We start from the raw sequence: 21,910 nt of genomic DNA on the forward strand, positions 1-21,910 counted from the left end.
TAAATCATGTTCTATCGTTAGAATGAATAAGGTGTAAACTAAAATAGTAGTTAAACCAGTAATGCTTCTTTTCACGATAGTTTCTTAAAAGAAACGTAATTGTAACCATGCACGGTTGCGAATAGAGGCTTTAAAGTTATACAAACTATAATTTCTTTTTATAGAAATTTAAGATGAAATTAGTTCAATGGCAATTTTCCTGATAAACCAGAGAAAAAAAAGTAAAGAAGAATTTTTTTATCATTTTTAGTACAAAAACTTTAAAGAGGCAAGAAACGTTTTAAAATACATAGAAAAAATCTCGAACATTTTATAAAATAGAATTAAAACACTAAAAAAAGTAAATGCATTTTGTTATTTGATCTTACATTTAATCGACAGTTCGTGTATTTTTACAAGTTTGTAAACTTTACTCGCATCAAAGCACGATGTGTTTGCGGAAATGCATTTATGAGTTGATTTTGACATTTAACAACCAGTAATTTTTGTAAATAGAACTTACAATCACCTAATCATGTCACTATGGTTTTAAGATGACGTCAGTTAAAAGTTTTGCTTCTTTTCCATCATGATGGAGTACAAACATTAGCGTAAATAACGTGCTGTTTACATGGAGGTAGGCTGACTCTCGACCTAGATCTTAACTAAAAACCTTTTTAAAAAACTAATTAATTTGAGATGCGATCTTACTTAACTTACCTGGTACACCACTTAGGCGAGATGAAAATTCTCTATATGAACACTTTAGCTCGTATATGGTTAAGAGACGAAAATTTTTCTTTTTAGACTTCTCCGCAAAATCCGTAAAAATTACCATAAATTTTATAGTGGGATTACTTGAACAAGAAAACTTAGGGCCTGTTTATATGGATTAGGGCTAGCCCGTTTGCCGAGCTAGCTCGGAAAACGAGTCAGTTTTAAAATTGCATTTATATGAATTTTTGTTAAAAAAATAAAAAATGATATCGAAGTCAGCCTGGCTTTTTTTAGCAGGGCTGGCCTCTTTATCGGTAAAATAATAACTTTAAAGATGGCGGCTAGCGACAAAAAAACACATTGCATTTTAACAGTATGTTTAACTGGTATTATAGCACAAATAATGCTTCTTAAAAGCCTAATTATATTACATAAGCTTCACAAATTTAAATTTGATAATTTTTTAAATATTATTCTTTTACGAAAACGATCACAATCACTTCAAAAGATGAAACATGTAAGACAGAGGCGCCTTAAAAGAAAAAGTAGTAGTTGCTGGTTTAAAACTGGCAAAACTGTTTTATGGTAGCATAATATAATAACTGGTGTAGCTCCAATTGATGTATGGAAAACAATTTTTAGGCTTTTACGGTTTCTTTTCGTGAATTTGGTTTCAGAGTTAAGCCCTTATTTATCTCCTCGCCCTTTTTCACCAAACTGTAGAGCTCTATCAGCAGATAAAAAAGTAGCTATTACTTTATATTACTTAAAAGATACTGGATCTTTGGTAAATTATAAAAGCAAAACAACTAAAATTTTAAGTACAAGGAAGTTACCAGTTTTGCTATTAAATTTATTATTTTACGCGGAAACTTTCAAATTTAAAAAATGTAAGAATTTGTACGCATGCGTACAAATTTATATAAGAAAAATAACCAGGCCGTTTGCCGAGATCTCGGAAAAAAACAGTGAGATCTCGCTATCTGGGCTAGCTCGTTTATTCATATAAACGCAAAATAAAATTAAGTTAAAATATTGATGACGTCGATATCTCGGCAAACGAGCCAACCCTCTTTCCATATAAACAGGCCCCTAAAGAGGGTTTGCTTTGGTCTCAAATTTTTTGCATGGTTTTGCTACACGTTTACGACAGTAACATTCTTTTAAATGCGCATGCGTCAATTTGCGAATCAACCGTTGTGGTGAAACGGGATTCAGAATAATTGTTTTTTCTGCATCAAAGTCATCGATTGGACTTTAACTGAATAATAATCAATAAAACCCGTTTTTCTTGCAAAAACTTGCTAGATATGTTTATTTGAAAGATCGCTTCAAAACGCGCACGCAGGGGAAGTTACATAGTTTAATTATCAAAAAGTTTTTTTGCGATAAAGATAAACTCGGATCACCTTTTCCCCATAAATATGTTAACATAAGTATGACAAAACAAAAAAATATGCAGCAGAAATATTGAATATTTAAACTCAAAAACAGTGTTTTTGTTAACAACTAAGCAAATTATCGTCAGTGTAACGATTTTTTTTTGCAAGTGTTAAAAACTCTCGAAGTAGATTTTTATACTAAGTAATAATTTTTGTCTCCAGCTCACAATTTATCCACCATCTTTAATTTGAATGCGAAGTAAAGGCAATCCAAGTACTTCTAATACTTGATTTATTTATTAGGGAATGCAATTTAAAAGAGTTTAGATATATGTGTAGCAGTAAATAACACATGTTCATTCATAAAAGTAAATAAATCGTATTTGAAGTTTTAACTGTAATTCAAGTATCTACTGAACCAGCAAGAAAACTGGAGTCGGTATTTAAAGTTTCAAAAATAGTATGAGAGGCAACCAAATCTAGTACGCTATTAGAAAACTTTTTTAAGCTGATGTACCCCCTGCACAAATTTAATTAAAATTATATGGTTTTTTTTCAACTGTCAGCATTGTTGAGATTAATATTCAATAAGTTACATACAATAAATTAATATTCAATAAGTTACAATAAAGTGTATTTCGATCATGGATTTAATTTTTTGTGTTAAATCTTCAATTTGAAAACTTTGAAGACGATTAGAAAATATTTTCAAAACTGGTTTTTAAGATAAAAAGTCTTTTTTCTTTCTCTAAAAGCTTTTAAAAATAGGGAAAAAGTTTTGAGAAAGTGTATTTTGGGACAGAGCATCAGAAATTGGGATTGTCCCAGAAAAAAATGCTCCGAAATGGATTTCCTAACAATAACAAACAAACACATTTGCAAATTACTTTTTTCGTAAGTCTAGAATTAAGTCATAATTGTTAACAAATCAATTTTGATTGTTATAATTTGGAATGCAATAACAGCACATTTGTTGATCCAATCCTCGATGTTATGTTAAACAAAATCTAACACAAAGTTTTAAACTCATTAGCAGCAGAATACTTTCATTTGATTGGTGTTAAATCATTTTTGATGATTTACAACCAATCAAGTGTTTATGATTAAAGCATGGTTCAATGAGTAAAGTAAAAAAATCGAAGAACCGAACCGAAACACTTTTGTCTTTCAAAGACAAATTTAAATTTCAGTCATTTAAATGTTGCTTCTGTTTTTTATTTCTGAATCGATTTTTTAACTTTGTAAGAACTTTAGAATTTTAACGTATCCGAGCATTTGACTTAAAAACAACTAAAGCGAAAATGCGTTTCGTAATGAGGTATCACTAAACTATTTCTTTTCAAAATATTTTTCAAAACAACGAAAAATGTAAAATGTTTTTAACCTACACCACATCCGTATAAAAAGTTGTCAGTAAATCTAAAGATGAATTCAAAAAATCGAACATGACACATGAAATGAAAACAGCAGCAACAACATCACAACAAAAAACAACAACAACATCCACTACAACGACATCTACTCCTACAAAATCACGCACAACAACTTTAAAACATTCTATTTTTAACCATTTTAGACATGAAGATATTAACACTGTTTTTTGCAGCAGTTCTTGCATCTTTGTTATGCCAATGTCCAGCGAAAAAAAGTAAATCCTTTAGCCGCTCGTTTATATACGAAGTAAAGAATATCTTTAATGGTATCCTTTCAGAAAAAAAATGCAAGACGGTAAAACAAAAAAACGGGGTAAGAACAGCGCGATAATAAAAACATCAAAGTAATAGTTAAAAAATATAGTTTTAGTCAATTTAATGTTTGCAGCCACATATTACTTCAGTACTCATTACAAGTTAAGAAAAATAAACTGCACCAACAAAATTATAGCACTATTTCAAATATTACAAATATTTTTAATTGTGCTGCAACTATGTTGGTGCAGTTTATTTTTCTGTATGCTGTAGAATACTGTTTGATGTTTTGTAATGACACTGAAGCAGTATTCTAGAGCTTTTTCTATTTGTTTTAGACTCCGAGCGCAGCTAATGGTGATTCTCCTATTAAAAGTTTTGGGTACCCAAATTTTAGTATCAACTCAAAGTCTACTAAGTTAGAAGCCAGAGCTCCACTTTCATACTTACATGGATATCGTCAACCGATTCGCGTGGGGGCATACGATTATTTAATTGCTGGTAGTCCAAGTGAGTTAAAGGCTTTTTTTGATTGTTTCAGCGACTATGAAGTTGTAGGGGAATTTTTAAACGAAGACGGAAAATGGGAAAAAGAAAAAGGAACAATTAAAATACAGTTATCAAACCTGAGGCAATCACCTAAATTAACAGATAGTTTATGGGAAATGATGTTCACCATGGGAATAGAGAAAATCACGGAGTTTCTTGATCCAAAAAAGATCGTAAACAGTTTAGAAAGTGTATTGTTTGGAACTCCAAAGGCTTTGAGTAGTATTGATAAAATTAAAACAGCTTGGAGGTACGCTCAAAAATACTTACCTATCCCCGAGAATTTGGTAGAAAAAGTAGCAGAAATATCTGCAAAGGATATACCTCTGAAAAAAAAGATAAGCGAGTTCATACTTCTTCTAAAAAATGAACAAAAGCAAGTTTCAGCGTTTAAAGAAAAATGGAGTGGTGAAGGTAATGTAGGTACAAAATCAAAGATTTTAGTTTCTTTGACGATGTACACGAAACCTGAGCATAATGTAAGGGCGACCTATGATACTGGCAAGCCTAAGATAAATGTAAAAGAAATTGGAGACGCAGTGAATAAATTTTTAAAAAAAGTTGCCTGAAAGTTATCAATAAGACCAACCGCAGAACGGCAATATCTTTTATGTAACAATTTATGAAAATATTATAATAGTGCATTAGTTACCTCTGAATTTAAATTTTGTTGTTTTTCTCTAAATGAAGTTTAGTTTATCTTCAGATTTACGAAAAAAAGTTAGCACCATTACAAAAGTAGACACCATTCTCTGAATAACAAAAAAAAATTGATATTTTGATTTGTTTTTGAATTAGTAAGCAAAAGTTATGTTCTCGTAATATCAATACTTTGTTTTTCTTCGTATCATAAAATTTAGGGTAATTTAATTTCAAAGTTCTTTCTTTTGCTATTTGGTATTCGGTGTTTATTATTTGTTTTAGTTTTCCTTCGAATTATCTTAGAAGGCGCTCTTTCGAATAAGTTGTTCGCTCATGATAAGCTCTCATTCTGTTACAATATATGTGAAATACCAGTTCATCAGGTATAAAGTTTCCAACATTCTTGCGCGTTATCGCTCAAACCAAAGGGAAAAAGTTTAAAAGTGTTTTTAAAAGGATCTTTTCTGGGATATAGAATGTTTAAAAAGGAGACTTATTTAACTAAAGGTTGCACCTTTTTGCAGCTGTACAACCTATGAGGTAGAGTTTCGCGTGCTTTCATACATTGGGGACAGAGGTGGTCATCGGTGTATCCTCTTTTTTTGAATATGGAGTTTTTAAGGAGGGCAAAGTGGATTTGTATATAATTTCGCTCGCTTTATTATTGTTTTGGCTTTTGTGTATTTTAATTAAGAGTTCTTCCCACTCCTTATCGATAGTGTTAAGCCTGCTATTTTTGAAAATTTTGTTCCATTTTAGGAAGTGCGTTTTAGTTTTGGCATTTTCTTTTTCCATTAGAATTTTATAAATGGTTTTTTGGATTTAGGTGTTAGATGCCACAGTCCTTGGCATTTGTCACGGTTTAGTTTGGCTCCGGTAGCTTTGTAGTTAATCTCGAGAGCGTTTCCGAGTTCTGTAATGGAGTCGTCTCTGGTCAAGTAGAAGTTAGTGTCGTCGGCGTATTGGAGTATTTTCGTTTCGCTTTTGTTAATGGTTATTCCTTTAATTTTTGGATTTTTCCTTATGCATCCCGCAAAAATTTCAGCTTGATTGTTGTAAAGCATCATCGAAAGGGGACAACCTTGTCTTACTCCTCTAATTCTTTGATACTTTTACTTTTGATACCTCTAAAACTTTGATACTTTCAGAAAGAAAATCGTTTTATTTTTACGCGCGCGGAGATATCATAGTATAATGTTTTGATGAAGTTTATAAATGTTAAACCAAAGCCGAAAAACCGTAGGCTGTCGATTAAAAAAAATCGATCCACCCTGTCAAAGGTCTTCACCTGGTCAATGGAGATTATTGAGGCGTTCAGTTTCCTTTCATTGGCTATTTTGATGATATCTCTCGTGTAGCTAAGGTTTGCGTAGACGATTCTGTTTGGGAAACATACGGTTTGGCAGTCGCTTATTAACTATGGGAGGACATGTTTAGGTTTGTTGGCTAGGATCTTTGACAGTATTTTATAGCCAGTATTGAGGAGAGATATCGGTCTCCAGTTGTTAATGTCTTGTTTGTCCCCTTTTTGTAAAGGCATGTAATTTTAGTTTCTGCACTTCCGTCATCTCACCGTTTTGTAAAACGTAGTTCTATAGTGCGGTCATCGTTTCTCCCAAGAGGGGAAAGCCGGTTTTGTAAAGGTCTGCAGTAAGGCCGTCGGATCCTGGAGACTTGTTGCTATCAAGTTCCATTATCGCTTTTTTAACTTCAAATTATTCAATTGCTTTTTTAAGACTTTTTTGTTGTTTTTTAATATTTTTTTTAGTTTCAGTGTTTTGAAATAGATAGTTTTGGCTTTAATAATCTCTCTCTTCAATATTATAGAGTTTATCATAAATTTTCGTATTCGGCGATAATTTCGTCAGAGTGTGTTTTCTTTCCTTCTTTGTCCGTATTAATTTCTGTAATGACGGATTTAGCCAATTTGTTTTTTTCAAGATTTAACAAGTATTTGTTGCACTTCTCGCCTTGGAATCTCCATTTAATTTTTGCGCGTATCGCCACATCTATCGCTCTGTTTTTTTCGAAATGTTTTAACTTGTTTTTCAATTCCAGGCAAAGAATTATCATATTAGTGTTTTTGTGTATCTTTTTTGGGCGTTTTTTAGTTTTTTTCTCAGTTTATATTCTTCTTTTCCTTTACATTTGGCTTTAATATAGCTAAAAGTTTGGGCATGATTTTTAATTTTATTTTTGAGCGTTTCCCACCAGTCGGTGAGTTGTTCAAAGATGTTTTTTTGCTCAATTTGTTTCAGAAGGAGATTTTTAAGTTGTGACTGGTAGTTTCCATTTTTTAAGTGTTTGCTACTTAAAGTCTAAACTTCTTTTCCGAATTTAATTTTGTTTAGTTTTATTTCAGCGGTTAAGGCATTATAGTGGTCCGAGAACGTCGTGGGCACGTGGATAGTAGTTATTTATTGTCTAGCGCTTTTGCTTATGTAAATTCTGTCTAGTCTAGAGTGTGTTACGTTATCTGTGGATTTGTAAGTATACCCCTCTTTGTCGGTGTTAAAGGTACGCCACATGTCTTCAAGGTCGAATCTGTTTAGGAGGTTTTTTTAGGCTCTGTGATGAGCTGCATGTTTTTCTGTATCCAGTGTTCCGGCCTGGCCTCACTATCCTTTAATAAGTAATTAGCCGCCATGATGGTTCACAAACAAATACGGAACTAGTGTTTATTATGATTTTGTATTCTGATTTTGTACTAATAACTGTTGGCTTAATTTTATTATCACCCAAGTCATGGTTTTTTGTTGTGTGTTTCGCTGCACAAATCGTTTTGAAAGTTGGTCGTGTTAGTGATAAATATCTAACTGAAAATTCAGGTTTTTTATCAAAGTTATTACCTGGCGATGTTGTTATGGCTGATAGAGGATTTAGTATTGAAGATAGCGTTGCTCTATATTGCGCCGAGGTAAAAGTACCATCATTTACTAAAGGAAAACGCCAATTCAGTTCTTGGGATGTTGAGCAGACTAGAAAAATAGCCTCTATTCAAATTCATATAGAGAGAGTTATAGGAAATATCCGAAATAAATATAAAATTTTACATAGTACAATTCCTTTGGACTATTTGATAAAACAGAACAATCGCCTTACAACAATGGACAAAATTGTTACAATATCATGTTCATTAATAAATTTAAACGACTCTGTGATACCATTTGATTAACCACATGTATATTTATATTTTATAATATATATATATATATATATATATATATATATATATATATATATATATATATATATATATATATATATATATATATATAATATATATATAATATAATATAATATAACATAATATAATATAAAATATAAAAATATAATATAAAATTTAATATAACTATATATACATATGATGCTGTTTTATAATATTAAAATATTTTGCTAAAGCAACCTTCTCATTTTCTAGTCCCCATTTAGTTTGCCATGTATTAATTTGGTAACTTTCAGGATAACAAATTTTTTAAATTAATGATAGGGCAGGCATGTCATCAAATGTGTGAAATACACTATACATGTTCGCTGCTGTGATTCTCCCTGCTCGAAAATAAAACCACTTGCTTGAAAAAACTTGCTCTCTTGTAGCTTACTCGACATTACACTGCTCAACTTCAGATACAGACAAGTTTAAATGCTCACATTGTTTACATAAATCTATGTAACTAAGAGGTAAAGTTGAGGAATCATATAGGTCCCGTAACATTTTTGGAAAATGCAATTTTAATAATGAGGGTTGATATTCTGCACTGTAGGGAGATACAACAGATAAAATGGCTGGCTTCGACTTGCAAAGGCTCAACTCATTGAAAAATGTATCAAGTTTTTTTGAGTTGGAGGTGTCTGATTATTATTATTTGATTTATTATTTGTAAATGCATCACTATTGTTATTTAGAAGACTACAAGTCGATCCTTTTAGTATCATATCATCATATTTTCTTTTGAAAGTACTTGGAGAGGTAAAATTTATATTGACACACTCTGAATACGAAATATCTTTAGATGACGATGGAAGCATCCAATATGCTTTTTCTTCTGTGACTGTCTTAGAGTCGCGAATTTTGACAGCAGCATCAATGTAAAATAAAATTGCTCCAATGTGAGAACATGCCTCTCCAAGACCAGCCATGCAGTTACAATGAGCACTCAATATTTTACCATTCTTTTCAGAAATGATCCATGTAAAAGTTGCTGTTTCATTATGCTTTTGAGAATGATAAACCTTTCATATAAAAAAATAGAATTATATATTATATAATAAAATTATAAATTTTATTAATTAAAGGTTTAAAGGTTGTACTGAATATATATAAGATATTTAAATTTGTTACCCTTCCAATAACCAAACATTTTTCATCGAATAACTTTAATAACCAATTTCTTTGACCCAACCAGAGAGAAAAAAGTTATAAGATTCTAAACTTTTATAACATTTAAGTTCATCAGCGGAAATAGGAGATAAAGCGAACATTAAATAGTTTGCAATATCAGGATAACTAATTTTTGGATAAAAATCTACTGAAAAAATCAAGTCAGATTTGAATAGATTATATGGATCTAAATTATCTATTTTAGAAATTTTATCAAGATATCTTTGTTTGCTTTCAACTGAAAGACAAGTAAAATATTTGCTTTTGCTTAAAGACATGACTTTGTTTTGCTAATTTGTTTGTGAACCAACAGGACAGCCGTAGTTTGTTTCGCATAATTATCATAAGTTATGATGTAACCCGGAACAATCGATATTCAGAGTCATAAAATACATAGTCTGGCCAGTTGAAGTGCGCTTTTGTTTATCTTATTGTTAGAGTCTTTTTAGAACCCAGTCTACTAACTGGTGCTCACTGTTTGTAAACAAAGACGCGATATATGCGGAATACTGATTATCACATTTTGTGGAATCACATATCTGAATTCTTTTATAAAGATCTAAACTATGGCCTTTACACTTGCCCAAATCTCTCCTTAGAAAACATTTTTTTTTTTTTTTTATCTCCTTTTACGTCTCATCAGCCATGGGAGCTGTGGACGGTATAATATACATATTTACAATTCGTGATAAATTATTTACAATTCTATATATTTTTTATTTGATTTTTTGCAGTATAATATCTTTATTTTATTTATTTATTTTTTCGTGTACAAAGTTTTTTTTTTTTTTTTTTTTTTTTTTTTTTTTTACTATTTATGCATATTTACATTTTTCTTTTTACGGCTATTATTTCTAAAGGTTTAGGTGGTCCTGTATAGTTGTGTATTTGTAATGTTTCTGATGTTTTCGTCACAAAGTCTAATAGCAGTTTTGTATGTTTTTTGGTTTTTGTTTTCTGTTTTTAGTTCTGTTCTAAGTCTCTTTATTAGTAGCGTGTTAAAGTGCAGTGAAGCGTTTAGTTTTTTGTTTTCAAAAGTCAGGGTGTTCCGTATGTGTTGTACTGTTTCGTAGAAAGTGTCTATGCATGTGTCGCCTATGTTTCTGTCTTGTGCGGTTTCAATACCCATAAGGAAAAATTTTAGGGTATTGCTGTATCTGTCGTTTGGATATATCGTATTCAGTATTGTTATGATCTGTATGCATATTTTCTGTGTGTCAGGGCAGTAGTAAAACCAGTGTTGTAGTGTTTCCGTTTCGTTTTTGTCGCAGCGTTTGCATATTTTGTCTATGTTGTTGTTCCATTTGTGCATAATGTTTAGTGATGGTAGTTTTCTGTGTATGTATTTGTATTGTATCTCGTTTGCTTTGCTGTATAAGTTTCTGTCGTGCAGTTTTTGAAATTTTCTGTCCCAGTCTCGTTTTGTTATGGGCGTTTGTCCAGGGTTCAGTTTTCTGTTCCATTGTAGATGTCTGTTAGGGGGTGTCATTTTTGATGTCAAGATTCTGTGGTATATTTGTTTGTTCGTTACCTGTGCCAGTTTTCTGTCTTTGTTTTCTATGTGAATGGAGGGGATGTATTTGTGATATGGGTAATTTGGTGTTTCCGTTTTCAGTTTGTGTATCCATGTGGTCGGTATCCGTTTCGTTATTTCCGTTAATACTTTGTGCGGTATTTCTAGTTGGTCTGCTGTGAGGAGTCCTAGTGTCGAGATGTCACATAGGTCTGCAATGATTCGTATATCCTGTGTTTTCGTGTGTTTTGTTGGTCTCGGTAAGGGGGGGAACGGGTTTTCTGTAGTGGGTTTTGTTGGCAGTAGGGGGTTGTAGTATATCGGTTGGTTCAGTATTAATTCTATGGTGTTGTCTTGTGTTTTAATGTCTTTGGTGAAAGTCTCCCAGTAGTGTATTAGGTCTCTGTAAGATTTAGGTATCGGGGGTTTTTCGTGGGGTGTGGTGGCTGCGTGTAAGGTGTATATGTTTTTTCTTGCGTTTCGGTATCTGTTTAGAAAATGTATGGCTGTGTCTATCCATGGCATGTGTGTTTCGTGAGTAAGTATTTTGATAGTCCATTTTATTTGTAGTGTTTGTGCTTTTGTGGCTATGTCTATTAAGTTTTGTCCTCCGTGGCGTATTGTCTGATGTAGCTGTGCTCTGTTTATTCTTGTCTTGGCGTCGTTCCATATGAAGTCGTGTATTGGTTTCATGGTTTTGTCTATCTGTTTTTTGTTTGGTAACGGTAGTATTTGTGCGGTGTGCCATAGTTTGCTGAGTATTAAGGTGTTCACTACTGTGATTTTTCCCTTAATACTCAGGTTGTGTCTTTTCCAGTTTTGTATCATCCGCGTAAGCTGTTACTTTTGTTTCTTGGTAGTTTGTCTTTATTCCTTTTATGTGTTTGTTTTGTGTTATGTTTTGTAATAGTATGTCTGCCTGTAGTATGTATAGTGTCATGGATAGAGGGCATCCTTGTCTTACTCCTCTTGTCGGGTAGAACGGTCTCGATATATGTCCGTTTGTTTTTATTTTCGTTGTGATGTTTGTGTATAGCGTTTTTATGTTTTTTATAGTCTTGGGTCCGTAGTTGAATTTCGTCAGTGTTTTGAATAAGTAAGTCCAGTCAACTCGGTTGAATGCTTTGATTTGGTCTATTGATATTATCGCTGTGTTTTTCATGTTTTCGATGTGTGCTATCTTTACAATGTCTCTAGTGTATAGTAAGATCATGTGTATTTGCCTGTGTGGGATGCATGCAGTCTGGTATTTGCTGATTATGTGTGGTAGTGTAGTTTTTATTCCGTTCGTAATAGTCTTTGTGATGATTTTGTAATCTATGTTCAGTAGGGAGATAGGTCGCCAGTTTGTTATGTCTGTTCTGTCTCCTTTTTTGTATATGCATGTTATTATGGCCTCTCTTTGTGAATGTGTTAGGTATGTTCGGTTTAGTACTGCGTTTGTCATTTTTGTAAAGTATTTTGTCAACAGCGGCCAGAATTTTTTATAAAATTCCGCTGTTAGCCCGTCTGTGCCTGGTGTCTTTTCGTTTTTCATGTTTTTTAGTGCTGTTGTAATGTCTTGTTCTGTGTAGTCTTCGTCGCAATGTCTTCGTTGTGTTTCCGTTAGTCGGGGGGTTTTCGTTTCGGTTAGTATTTCTGTCTGTGCCTGTGCGTTCAGTTCGTCTTTGGTGTATAGTGATTCGTAAAAGTCTTTCATGACGTTAAGGATCTGTTCAGGGTCTTGCTGTAAAAGTCCTTGTTTGTCTCTCAGCTCCGTTATTTCGTGATGTGTCTTTGTTTTTCTAGGTTGCTGAAGAAATTTGTCGGGCGTTCTCCGTCTTTGTTCCGTATCTGTTTTGTTCGTATTCTTGCAGCTTCTTCTTTCCGTCTCTGTATTTGTTCGAGTTTGTGTCTGATGTTCGTGCTCATGATGTTGTTTAAGTGTTTGCGTTCCTCCTTCCTCAGTGTATTTCTTAGTTTTCTCGTCAGTCTAAGTTCTTGTGCTCTGTTCTGTTTGTGCCGTTTGTGCGCGTATTCCAGTGTTGTTTTTTTGATCAGTTGTTTTGTGTTTTCCCACCATTCGGGTATTTGTCTAGTGTCAGGGTGTTTTTCTGTTTGTATGGTTATTTGTTTTGTTATGAGGTCTATGTATGTCTGGTCTTTCAGTAGGGTGTTGTTGAGTATCCAGTATCCCCTTCCTCTCGGTTGGGGTTGTACGTTTATGGTGATCGTCGGGGCATTATAGTGGTCTGATAGTGTGGTGGGTTGGTGTTCTGCATTTGTGATGTATTGTCTTAGGGTTTTGCTGGTGTATATTCTGTCTATTCTTGTTCTTGTCTTTGTCTGGCTGTGATAGTGTGTGAATTGTTGTTCGTTTGGGTGGAGTGTGCGGTAGATGTCTTCTACGTCTAGGGTGTATATAAGGTCTTGTAGTGCGTTTTGTGAAAGGAATTTGTATTTTTGTAGTGATGGTGGACGTCTGTCTTTGTCTGAAAGTGTCACGTTAAAGTCACCCGCCAGTATGTAGTGTCTGTCACGTATTCTGGGTGTGCTCAGTAATTTTTTTAGGTTTTCTCAGAATTCTTTTCGTCTGTATTGGTGTTGTGTAGTGTTTCCTGACGGTGCGTATACGTTTATAATGGTAAAGTCTTGTTTATCTATGTGTATGTCTGTGATTTGATATTTGCCTTGTTCGTCATTTATGGTGTTTGTCGGTTTGATTGTATGGTCTTTAAAAAAAATAATTGTCCCGTCAGTGTTTTGTTTCCCCGCGCTGAAGATCATGGTGCCTGTGCATAAATTCGATGTTTGTCTATACATGTCAGGCGTAATGTGTGTCTTTTGTAGCAAAGTTATGCTTTGTCTCGATTACTGTAAGTTATGCAAAATCTCCCTTCTCCTCTGGAGATTTCGCATACCTGCAGTATTTATTGTCTGTAATGTTATTATCATTTTTGTTTATTTAATTTTGGAGTGGTCTGTCTAGAAGTATGTCGAGTCAGGTTTCTGGTCTGTTGGGTTTTCGTTTCGTTTTCATGTCGTTCAGTTTTGTTTCTTTTGTTGGGGTCGTCGCGCTTTTTCTTTTCGTGGGTTTTTGTAGTGTGTCCGGTTTTATGTCCGTCACTGTAGGCTCTGTTTCCATTGGGATGGGGGTCGGTGATGAGTTTTGTGGAGGATTTGCGACGACAGCGATGTTGGTGGGTACGGTTTCAGGATTTGTTTCGTGTGTGCTGTCCTGTTTTTTTGTTGTTTGTACAGGGTGAGTTATCGTTATGTGTTGTTGTGTTTTGAATGTTTGCGGTCTGGGTGCCGGTTTTTGTGTCATCGTTTTTGTTTTCTTTTCAGTCTGTCCGTTTTGTGTGTCTGGTATGTCGATTGTGGTGTCTGTGTTTTGTTTCTTTGTTGTCTCTTTGTTTTTGTCATCGACTTCATCTTGTGACATTTCGTCAGTGTCAGAGTCCGAAATGTCAAGGTCCTCCAGTAGTTTCTGTGTGTCCTGTGTTGTTTGTCTTGTTGGTACCGTTTTCCCTCTAAAGTATAGAGGTGTAATCTGTGGTCTATTGTTACGGTCGGTGGTATTTTTTCCACGTCCACGGTCGGTATGATGTGGATTAGCCTGCGTCCGTCTCGTATTTGCTTGCTGTTATTGTAATATCCGTAATTTATATTTACAATTTTTCCGTATTTATAAAGCGCGTCGTAAATTTCTTGATTTAGCGTCGATGCGTCGGTTTTTAAAGTTATTAAGAGCAGGGGGTTTCTTCTTGGCCTGAGGGGAGCGTTTTGAGGGTCTCCTGGAAAGTGCAGGCCTTTCATCGCTATCTGTTGCACTAATTCTTTAGATTTTAGTTCTATTGTGTATTGAAAAAAAACTCTGCGAATAAATTTGGCTTATATTAGTTATAAAAGATATACAGCGAAACTGTATATCTCTTAGAGTCTCGCTTGGATATAGAGTTTGAAAAGAAAAAATTCAGTAGCAAAGACTTCGCTACAGAAAGGTTTTGTCTTTTCGCTTGTGCCTCTGCGGAGGAGAAAAAAGTTTTGAATTAAAAAAAATTGGAGTCTCTTTCGCGGTGTCTCTTCTTGTCTTCACAGCGAGTTGAATACCATAAGAAAAAGCCACCGAAGTTTTTCACCGAAGATAAATTTATTTAAAAAACTTTAAAAATCACTCTAAAATCAACTTATAAGATCTACACTTGAGGTATTGAATATTTATTTCCTCCTCCGGCGGATGCCTTGCAGAGGTGTCCGAAAATATTTTACAATGGATATTATTTACAAATAATGGTCCACTGTTCCATGACCGGACACGAATAGGACTTCACAAGACTGAACAAGCGCAGGACTAAATCACGAAACAAAACACACGGACGCCGAGGTACGATGCCATGTGGCTTAGGACAGAAAAACATAAAAAATCGAAAAGGCGAAAAAACGAAAAAACGAGAGAGACGCTACAAACACTGAAATACGAAAAAACGAAAAAACGAAAAAAAATGAAAATTTTTTAAATTCAATTAGTATCTGGGTATTTCTTTTAGCTCAGATAGATGTTTAAATTCGTGTCTAAATTTAGTTTGAGATCTGCATCCCAGATACTTTGAGACTCGATGAGAAAGTCGTCCAGTGTGTTATTTTGTTTCGCGAATTCTTTTTCTTCAAAAATAATATTTTTTAGCCTGCACTGAAACTCTATGAGTAATTTCAGTCTTGTAAAAGTCGAACGGTCATGGAACGACCTCATTCTATTACAATATATGGTATAAATTAACTCGTTTAAAATTCGTTTTCCAAGGTTAAAATTATTTACATTCTCTGCGTGTGAGAAGAAGAAAAATTTAAAGGTGTTTTCGAAAGCAGGCTGCGGAATATAGATTTTGTTTAGAATGGATATGGCGTATTTTATGAGGGGTTGAACTTTTTCGCATGAGTATATCATGTGCGCTAATGTTTCCTTCGCTTTCATGCACTGCGGACAGAGGTCGTCCGGGGCATGTCCTCTTTTCTTAAAGATGGAGTTAGTAGGAATAACGAAGTAAACATCGTAAACATCCGCGACAAACTCGTCTCCATCCAAGTGAGCCAGCTCACTTGGATGGAGACGAGTTTGTCGCGGATGTTTACGATGTTGAGTCCGCCTTTCTGAATGGGAAGTTTGGATACTAAGTTGTTAGTTTTTATGGAGGAGTTGTTCCATAGGAACTTCTCAATTTTGCTTTCGAGCAGCTTGATCTTACGCTTGCGGAGTGGCCGTCCCACGTGAAGTTTAGATGGTTAGGTTTGCTCTCGTTTCTATTGCGGCCGAGCCACAGACCTTGGCACTTTGGGATGTTAAGTTTAGCGCCTGTCGCTTTCTTGTTGAGTTTGAGAGCTTTGCCAAGCGCAGTGATGGATTTGTCGCCGGTAATGTAGAAGACGGTGTCATCGGCGTATTGCTGCAGCTTGGTTTCGTGTCCATTTATGGTGATGCCTCTGATGTTATTATTCTGGCGTACGTAGCAGGCGAATATCCCAGCCTGTATGACGTAGAGGATCATTGATAAAGGGCAGCCTTGCCTGACTCCTCTCAGTATCTGAAACTTTTCAGACGTGAAGCCGTTTATTTTGAGGCGCGCGTTAATGTCGTAGTAGATGGTTTTGATGATGTTCTACACTAGATCTACACTTGATCTTAGCCATTAGGCCGAGAAGAGTGTAACTGAGGTTGTAGTTAGTCCTGTCCGGGATACGTGCCGTTTGGCATTCGCTAATTACTTGCGGGAGGACATGGATCTTCGACAGTATTTTGTTATCAGTGTTCAGGAGAGATATCGCGGATATTCAGGAGAGATATATATAAAAATAACTGGAGACCGATATCGGTCTCCAGTTATTTTTATCTTTTTTTTTCACCTTTTTTGTAGAGGCATATAATTATAGCTTGTTTTTGCAATTCCGTCACTTCGCCGTGTTGTAGGACTTGGTTGTAAAGTGCAGCCATAACTTCCCCCAAGAGGGGAAAGCTGGGTTTTGTAGAACTCTGGGGTAAGTCCGTCGGATCCCGGAGATTTATTGTTCTCCAGTTCCATTATCGCTTTTTTTATTTCAAATAGTTCTATTGGTTTTTGGAGAATTTTTTTGTTGTTTTTTGAAATTTTTTTGGATTCAGTGTTTTGGAATAGGTACTTTTGGCTTGAGAGGTCTCTCTCTTCGGTATCATAAAGTTTTTTTATAAAAGTTCTCGAATTCAGCGATAATGTTACCGGAGTGTGTTTTTGTTTCTCCGGTTTCCAAATTTATTTCGGTAATGAAGGATTTTGCCAATTGGTTCTTTTCTAGATTTAAGAGAAATTTGTTGCATTTCTCGCCTTGAAATCTCCATTTAATTCTTGCGCGTATCGCCGCTCCTATCGTGCTATTTTTTTTCAAAATATTCTAGTTTGTTTTTTAATTCCCTGCAAAGGGTCACCATGTTGGTGTTTTTGTGCATCTTTTTTTGGGCGTTTTTTTTTTTTTTTCTTAATTTAAATTCTTCTTTTCTTTTGCATTTTGCTTCTTTTTTGCTGAAAGCTTGAGCATGATTTTTAATTGCATTTTTAAGCGCTTCCCACCAGTCGGTGATTTTTTCAAAGCAGTTTTTTTGTGCGATTTGTTTTAAAAGGAGATTTTTAAGCTGTGACTGGTAGTTTTCATTTTTTAGATGTTTATTATTTAGAATCCAAATTTCTTTTCCGAATTCAATTTTTTGAAGTTTTATTTCGGCAGTTATGGCATTGTAGTGGTCTGAGAACGTCGCTGGCACTTGGCTAGTTGCTACGTATTGCCTAGCGCTTTTGCTGATGTAAATTCTGTCTAGTCTAGAATGCGTCACGTTGTTTGTGGACTTGTATGCATATTCCTCTTTATTGGTATTAAATGTACGCCACATGTTTTCGAGGTCGAATCTGTTTAGGAGATTTTTTAGGCTCTGCGACGAGCCGCACGTTTTTCTATAGAGTTTGGATATCTATCGGCTTCGTCAAGAAACATGTTAAAATATCCTCCACAGATGGTTAAGTATTCGTTTAAGTCTAGATTTTGTAATATTTTTGTTATTTTTTGAAAGATGTTTTTTCTGTCGTTTTGTTGCTGTTTCGTATCTCCAGATGTGGCGTAAATGTTTATTAAGAGGAATTTTTGTTCTTTTGTTCTAGTAGCCGGAATATTGAAATTGCCATTTTACATCAGTATGCTCAAAGAAAATTTCATTGAGGTAATTAGCGCATAGAATTGCGGTGCCACTAGTTCTCTCGCCACCAGTAGAAAAGAACGCAGAGGCGTTCCGTTCTTTTTGCCATAAAAAGATTTTCATTTTCATTAAGGTGAGTTTCTTGAATAAAAATGAAATCGCTTTTAAGTTTTTTAAAATTTTTTAGTGCAGTTTTTCTTTTAATTTCGTTTTTTAGACCTGAAACGTTTGCTGAGTAAATTTTTACGCTGCTCATTTTTTAACAGATGAGGACTGTTGATCTGATGGGTCGCCCAAGTCTGTTACTTGATTTGATATTTAAATATATAAAATAACAAATGTAAAGCGTAAAACTTTGTAGAAGAGAGAAAAAAAAAAAATTTTGAAGGAAAGAATTAAAGAAAAGGCGCGCAAAATATGTGGCGCGGAGGAAAAATAAATTAAGTTTTCTCACCCGATTGACTGGTTGAGTGTTTTTAGATTATGCTGTTTCTTTTTTAGATCGGTTTTTTGCGGTGTTTGCGATGGAGCGCTTCTTTTCGTTGTTTTATCGACGTTTCTGTGTTTGTGTTTTCGTTTTCATTCGTTTCGTATTCTCATTCTTTTTTCACAGTCTTCAACTTCTTTGTCTCTTTGCATTTTGCTCATGATGTCGTGGAGTCTACGTAGGATTGGTCTTGAAAATCCACGTACATTCCTTTAATTTCGTCTTTCTTTTTCGCCTCCTCAACTGCTTCTCTTAGTAGCTGTAGCTCGTTTGCATGGGTCTTTTTGTGAGTTTCTGTGTTGACTGGGATTTTGGTTTTGGAAACTTGCACTGTTTGGCATGTAGGTTCCGCAACTTGTGAGGCTGCAGTGCTGATTTCAGAGGTTGTTTGTTTTTTTTGCGTTTCGGTGGGTTGTGGAGGGCTTGGGCATCTTAGTTGTGGTTGATGCGTGTTGCCGCATGTTTTGCAGAAGAAAGATTTGCCAGCAAAATGCAAGGCTATACGAACTCCCTCTATCTCTATATGGTGTGGGACTTGTTCTAACTTGACACCAAGCTTGACGCGGAAGAGCCTTCTTCCGTCTATAAGGTTGGGTTCAAAAGAATAGGTGGTGTGTCTTTTGGAGAATATTTCCGTCATAAAAGGAGTCAGCTGTTCTTCTATTTGCTCGTCTACGATTAGCGGATCGCATTTGATGGTTATGAGGAAGCCGTAATCGGTCCTTTTCTTTGTATTGATGTTTCTTTAGCATCTGCTGATCGCGAAGGCCGAATTGTTGACTTTTTCAGCATCGTCTGCTTTGAAGAATTCCGCAACCCAGTGCCCTCTGTTTGCATACGTGAGGGAAGCTAGTTTGCCTCGTACAACTATGGTCTCTATTTTCTGGTATAGCTCTCTTACTCTTTGTTCTTGGTAGGAGCGGTTGAAAGTTTCTCTTGGATCCATAAAGACGTTTAGATCTACAACAAGGTCCAGTCGTTTGATGCGGTCGGCTTTTGCGACAAGCGTGGCTGGCCATGATCGATGAAGGCAGAAAGTATAATGTGGAAAGTAGTTCACTGTTTGCAATAATCAGAAGCTCTTTTCTATTGCCTGACGCAAGAACAAAGACCAATATTGATCAGGTTTACTTCCCCGTCAGGGAGGTATTACACACAGTCTAACACAAGTAAACACAGTTTAGAGATTACTTGTTCACTCTCGCATATGTTCATTTTTCAATGTAACAAAAACTACTGCATTTGCGGGTAAAAAAGCAAGCATCTGTATCTTATATTTTCCAAAAGTTACGTGAAAAATTATTTTTCTCCAGAAAGACTTTTTTAAAAAGCTTTTTTAAATTTGAAATTTAAAGTTTCAACACTTGAATCATGCTTTGCAAAGTGAAACTTCTTTTTCAATGAAATTTGTTCCTTAAAAATAGTAAGAAATGAGAATTACAAGAGAGATTTTTTAAAAATACTTTGACAAATGTTGTTCAAAGTTATTAAAACTATGGAAAAAATTTTTATTCCGTTGAACCAGAAACCTCAAAAAATGAGCACCACAAGTATTTTCGTTATTTAAATTAACGCTAATTTTACGTTTTGCTTCTGTAGTTAGCTCAGGGCTTTCTTCATTATACGCACAAATCTTTCGCCTTTTACTAAAGATTTCCGTGGAGAAGGCCAATTTAATGAGTGTTTAACTATTTTTCTCTTGCTCGCACTCGTGAGCCGCACTATACCTAAAGAAAAAAGACACAAATATGCTTGTGAAATAAGTAGCTTGAAAATAGCTGATAAAATCAACTTTAAGTACCAGTTTAGTTCGGGAATTGATAGCAAAATAATTATAAAAGAACTCTGTTTATTCTACCTTTATGCTTCATTTTCTTCTTAATTAAAGAATTTAAACAAAATAACTATCATTGTGACTGGAACTTAAGATGTAAGTTCAGTACACACTTAAAACTGCAGAAAATATAAAAAACGAACGTGGCGGAAAAAATCAATAAAAATTTGATCCAAAATTAAACGTCAATGGTGTTTGTAGCAAAAAGGTTTTGCTTTTACATAGGCGGTAAATCTAAAAGTTGTTGAATATTTTGATATCAACTTCTTTATAAAAAAGAAATTATCATTTAAAGAAAATTCAAAGAGTTGCTGACGCGCTCCCAAGTTGCTGAAAACATCCCAAGTGTCTAATATTAAACTTAGAATTGTAGGGTTCAAAAATTCCTTCAGCAAGCCACTCATGTTGGTTTTTAATTCCATTAACAAAACTTGTTTCTATTAGTTACCAAATCTAAATAATTAAAAAATTTTCTCTAATAACACAGCCTACTTACATAGGCCTACTTTAATGTCGCAAGATTTAACAAGCTTATTTTAATTTCTCAGATATATTTTTAAAAATTAGTTAACATGCCAACAGCAAAAAGCGCTCTCATTTGCTGTCTAAAAATTATATTTTATGAACATGTCTGCTTTGCTATAATATGTCTAATGAAGTTTCTTTGGAGAATTGCAAGTAGAAGAGAAAAATCTCTATCAGCTTGATGGGCTTGCTTAGCACGCGTTGTTGAAAGTCGCTTATCCTTTTCACCTAAGCGCGATCTGAAAGGCGTTTTTGGTGTACAGTAGTGTTCTTGCTTTTCTTGTACGAGTTCTTAGAAAAAAGTTTTTTAAAAAATAATTACCTTGGTGGTATTTTTTTTCGTTTCCGTTCTTCTCCATAATGCGCGTATTACCTGCTTAGCAACTTTCACCTTTTCAAGCTGTTGCAACACCCCCAAGAATTGTCTCAAGGTTTTCAGCGTCTAGACGTTCAAATTTCGCAACGAGACATTCCCAAACAATTATATATTATATATACTAGATGTCTAACTTCGATCCGAAAAGTGAAGGCGTGGAACCCATTTCTAATTCGGGCAAAAAGCTTATCTACCTATATGACATTTTAAAAGTTAATATTAAAATAGTGAATTCATGAGCTACGTATGGTTGTTCTAATAGATACATGGAATGAAGTGACATTTTTTCACAGATTTCCAGTTCATAACTAAGAATTTTGCAAAAAGTGGACAACCGCATTGAAACGTGAGAAGTTTACTACATTAAAGCACTCGGTTCTTGGCAGCAATTATTTTTTACTTAAATAAGTCATTATTAAAACGAGCTTTTGAAGTATCTTTAATATATTTAGAAATTTAGATCTCAACATCCATTTTTACTTTTATTTCGCACGTCGGATATAGCCTCTTGCCCTTATTACAATTGGCGGATTAAATTTGTAAACAAAAAAAACGGCTTCACTTTTCGTCCAATAAAATCCCGCTAGTTAGACATCTAGTATATATAAATATATATCATTGTTCCCAAATGAGTTTGCGTTT

At 34.5% G+C, this 21,910-nt stretch overlaps 1 protein-coding gene, 1 non-coding gene and 1 pseudogene across 3 annotated transcripts; 2 read left to right on the forward strand and 1 right to left on the reverse strand.

Moving 5' to 3' along the window:
* Window positions 1-3,224: 3,224 nt before the first annotated feature.
* On the forward strand, window positions 3,225-4,980 carry LOC149882145 (microneme protein 21-like). The gene is made up of 2 exons (XM_090067582.1): window positions 3,225-3,824; window positions 4,105-4,980. The coding sequence occupies exons 1-2, from the start codon at window positions 3,657-3,659 to the stop codon at window positions 4,882-4,884; spliced, it is 948 nt and encodes a 315-aa protein (XP_089923708.1). The 5' UTR covers window positions 3,225-3,656; the 3' UTR covers window positions 4,885-4,980.
* A 3,323-nt stretch (window positions 4,981-8,303) lies between these two features.
* Window positions 8,304-9,707, reverse strand: LOC149882146 (uncharacterized; annotated as a pseudogene). Its single transcript, XR_016445060.1, has 2 exons — window positions 9,300-9,707; window positions 8,304-9,190 (listed from the first exon to the last, which is right to left on the reverse strand). The product of XR_016445060.1 is annotated as an uncharacterized LOC149882146 (transcript).
* Window positions 9,708-20,133: 10,426 nt separating this feature from the next.
* LOC149882147 (U5 spliceosomal RNA) lies at window positions 20,134-20,251 on the forward strand. The gene has a single exon (XR_016445325.1). It is a non-coding gene; the product is annotated as a U5 spliceosomal RNA (small nuclear RNA).
* Window positions 20,252-21,910: the final 1,659 nt, after the last annotated feature.

The sequence above is a fragment of the Hydra viridissima genome, unplaced genomic scaffold, assembly GCF_058129835.1.
Source record: "Hydra viridissima isolate aposymbiotic clone 2 unplaced genomic scaffold, HvirCarnegie_v1 scaffold_11, whole genome shotgun sequence".
Taxonomy (NCBI): domain Eukaryota; kingdom Metazoa; phylum Cnidaria; class Hydrozoa; order Anthoathecata; family Hydridae; genus Hydra; species Hydra viridissima.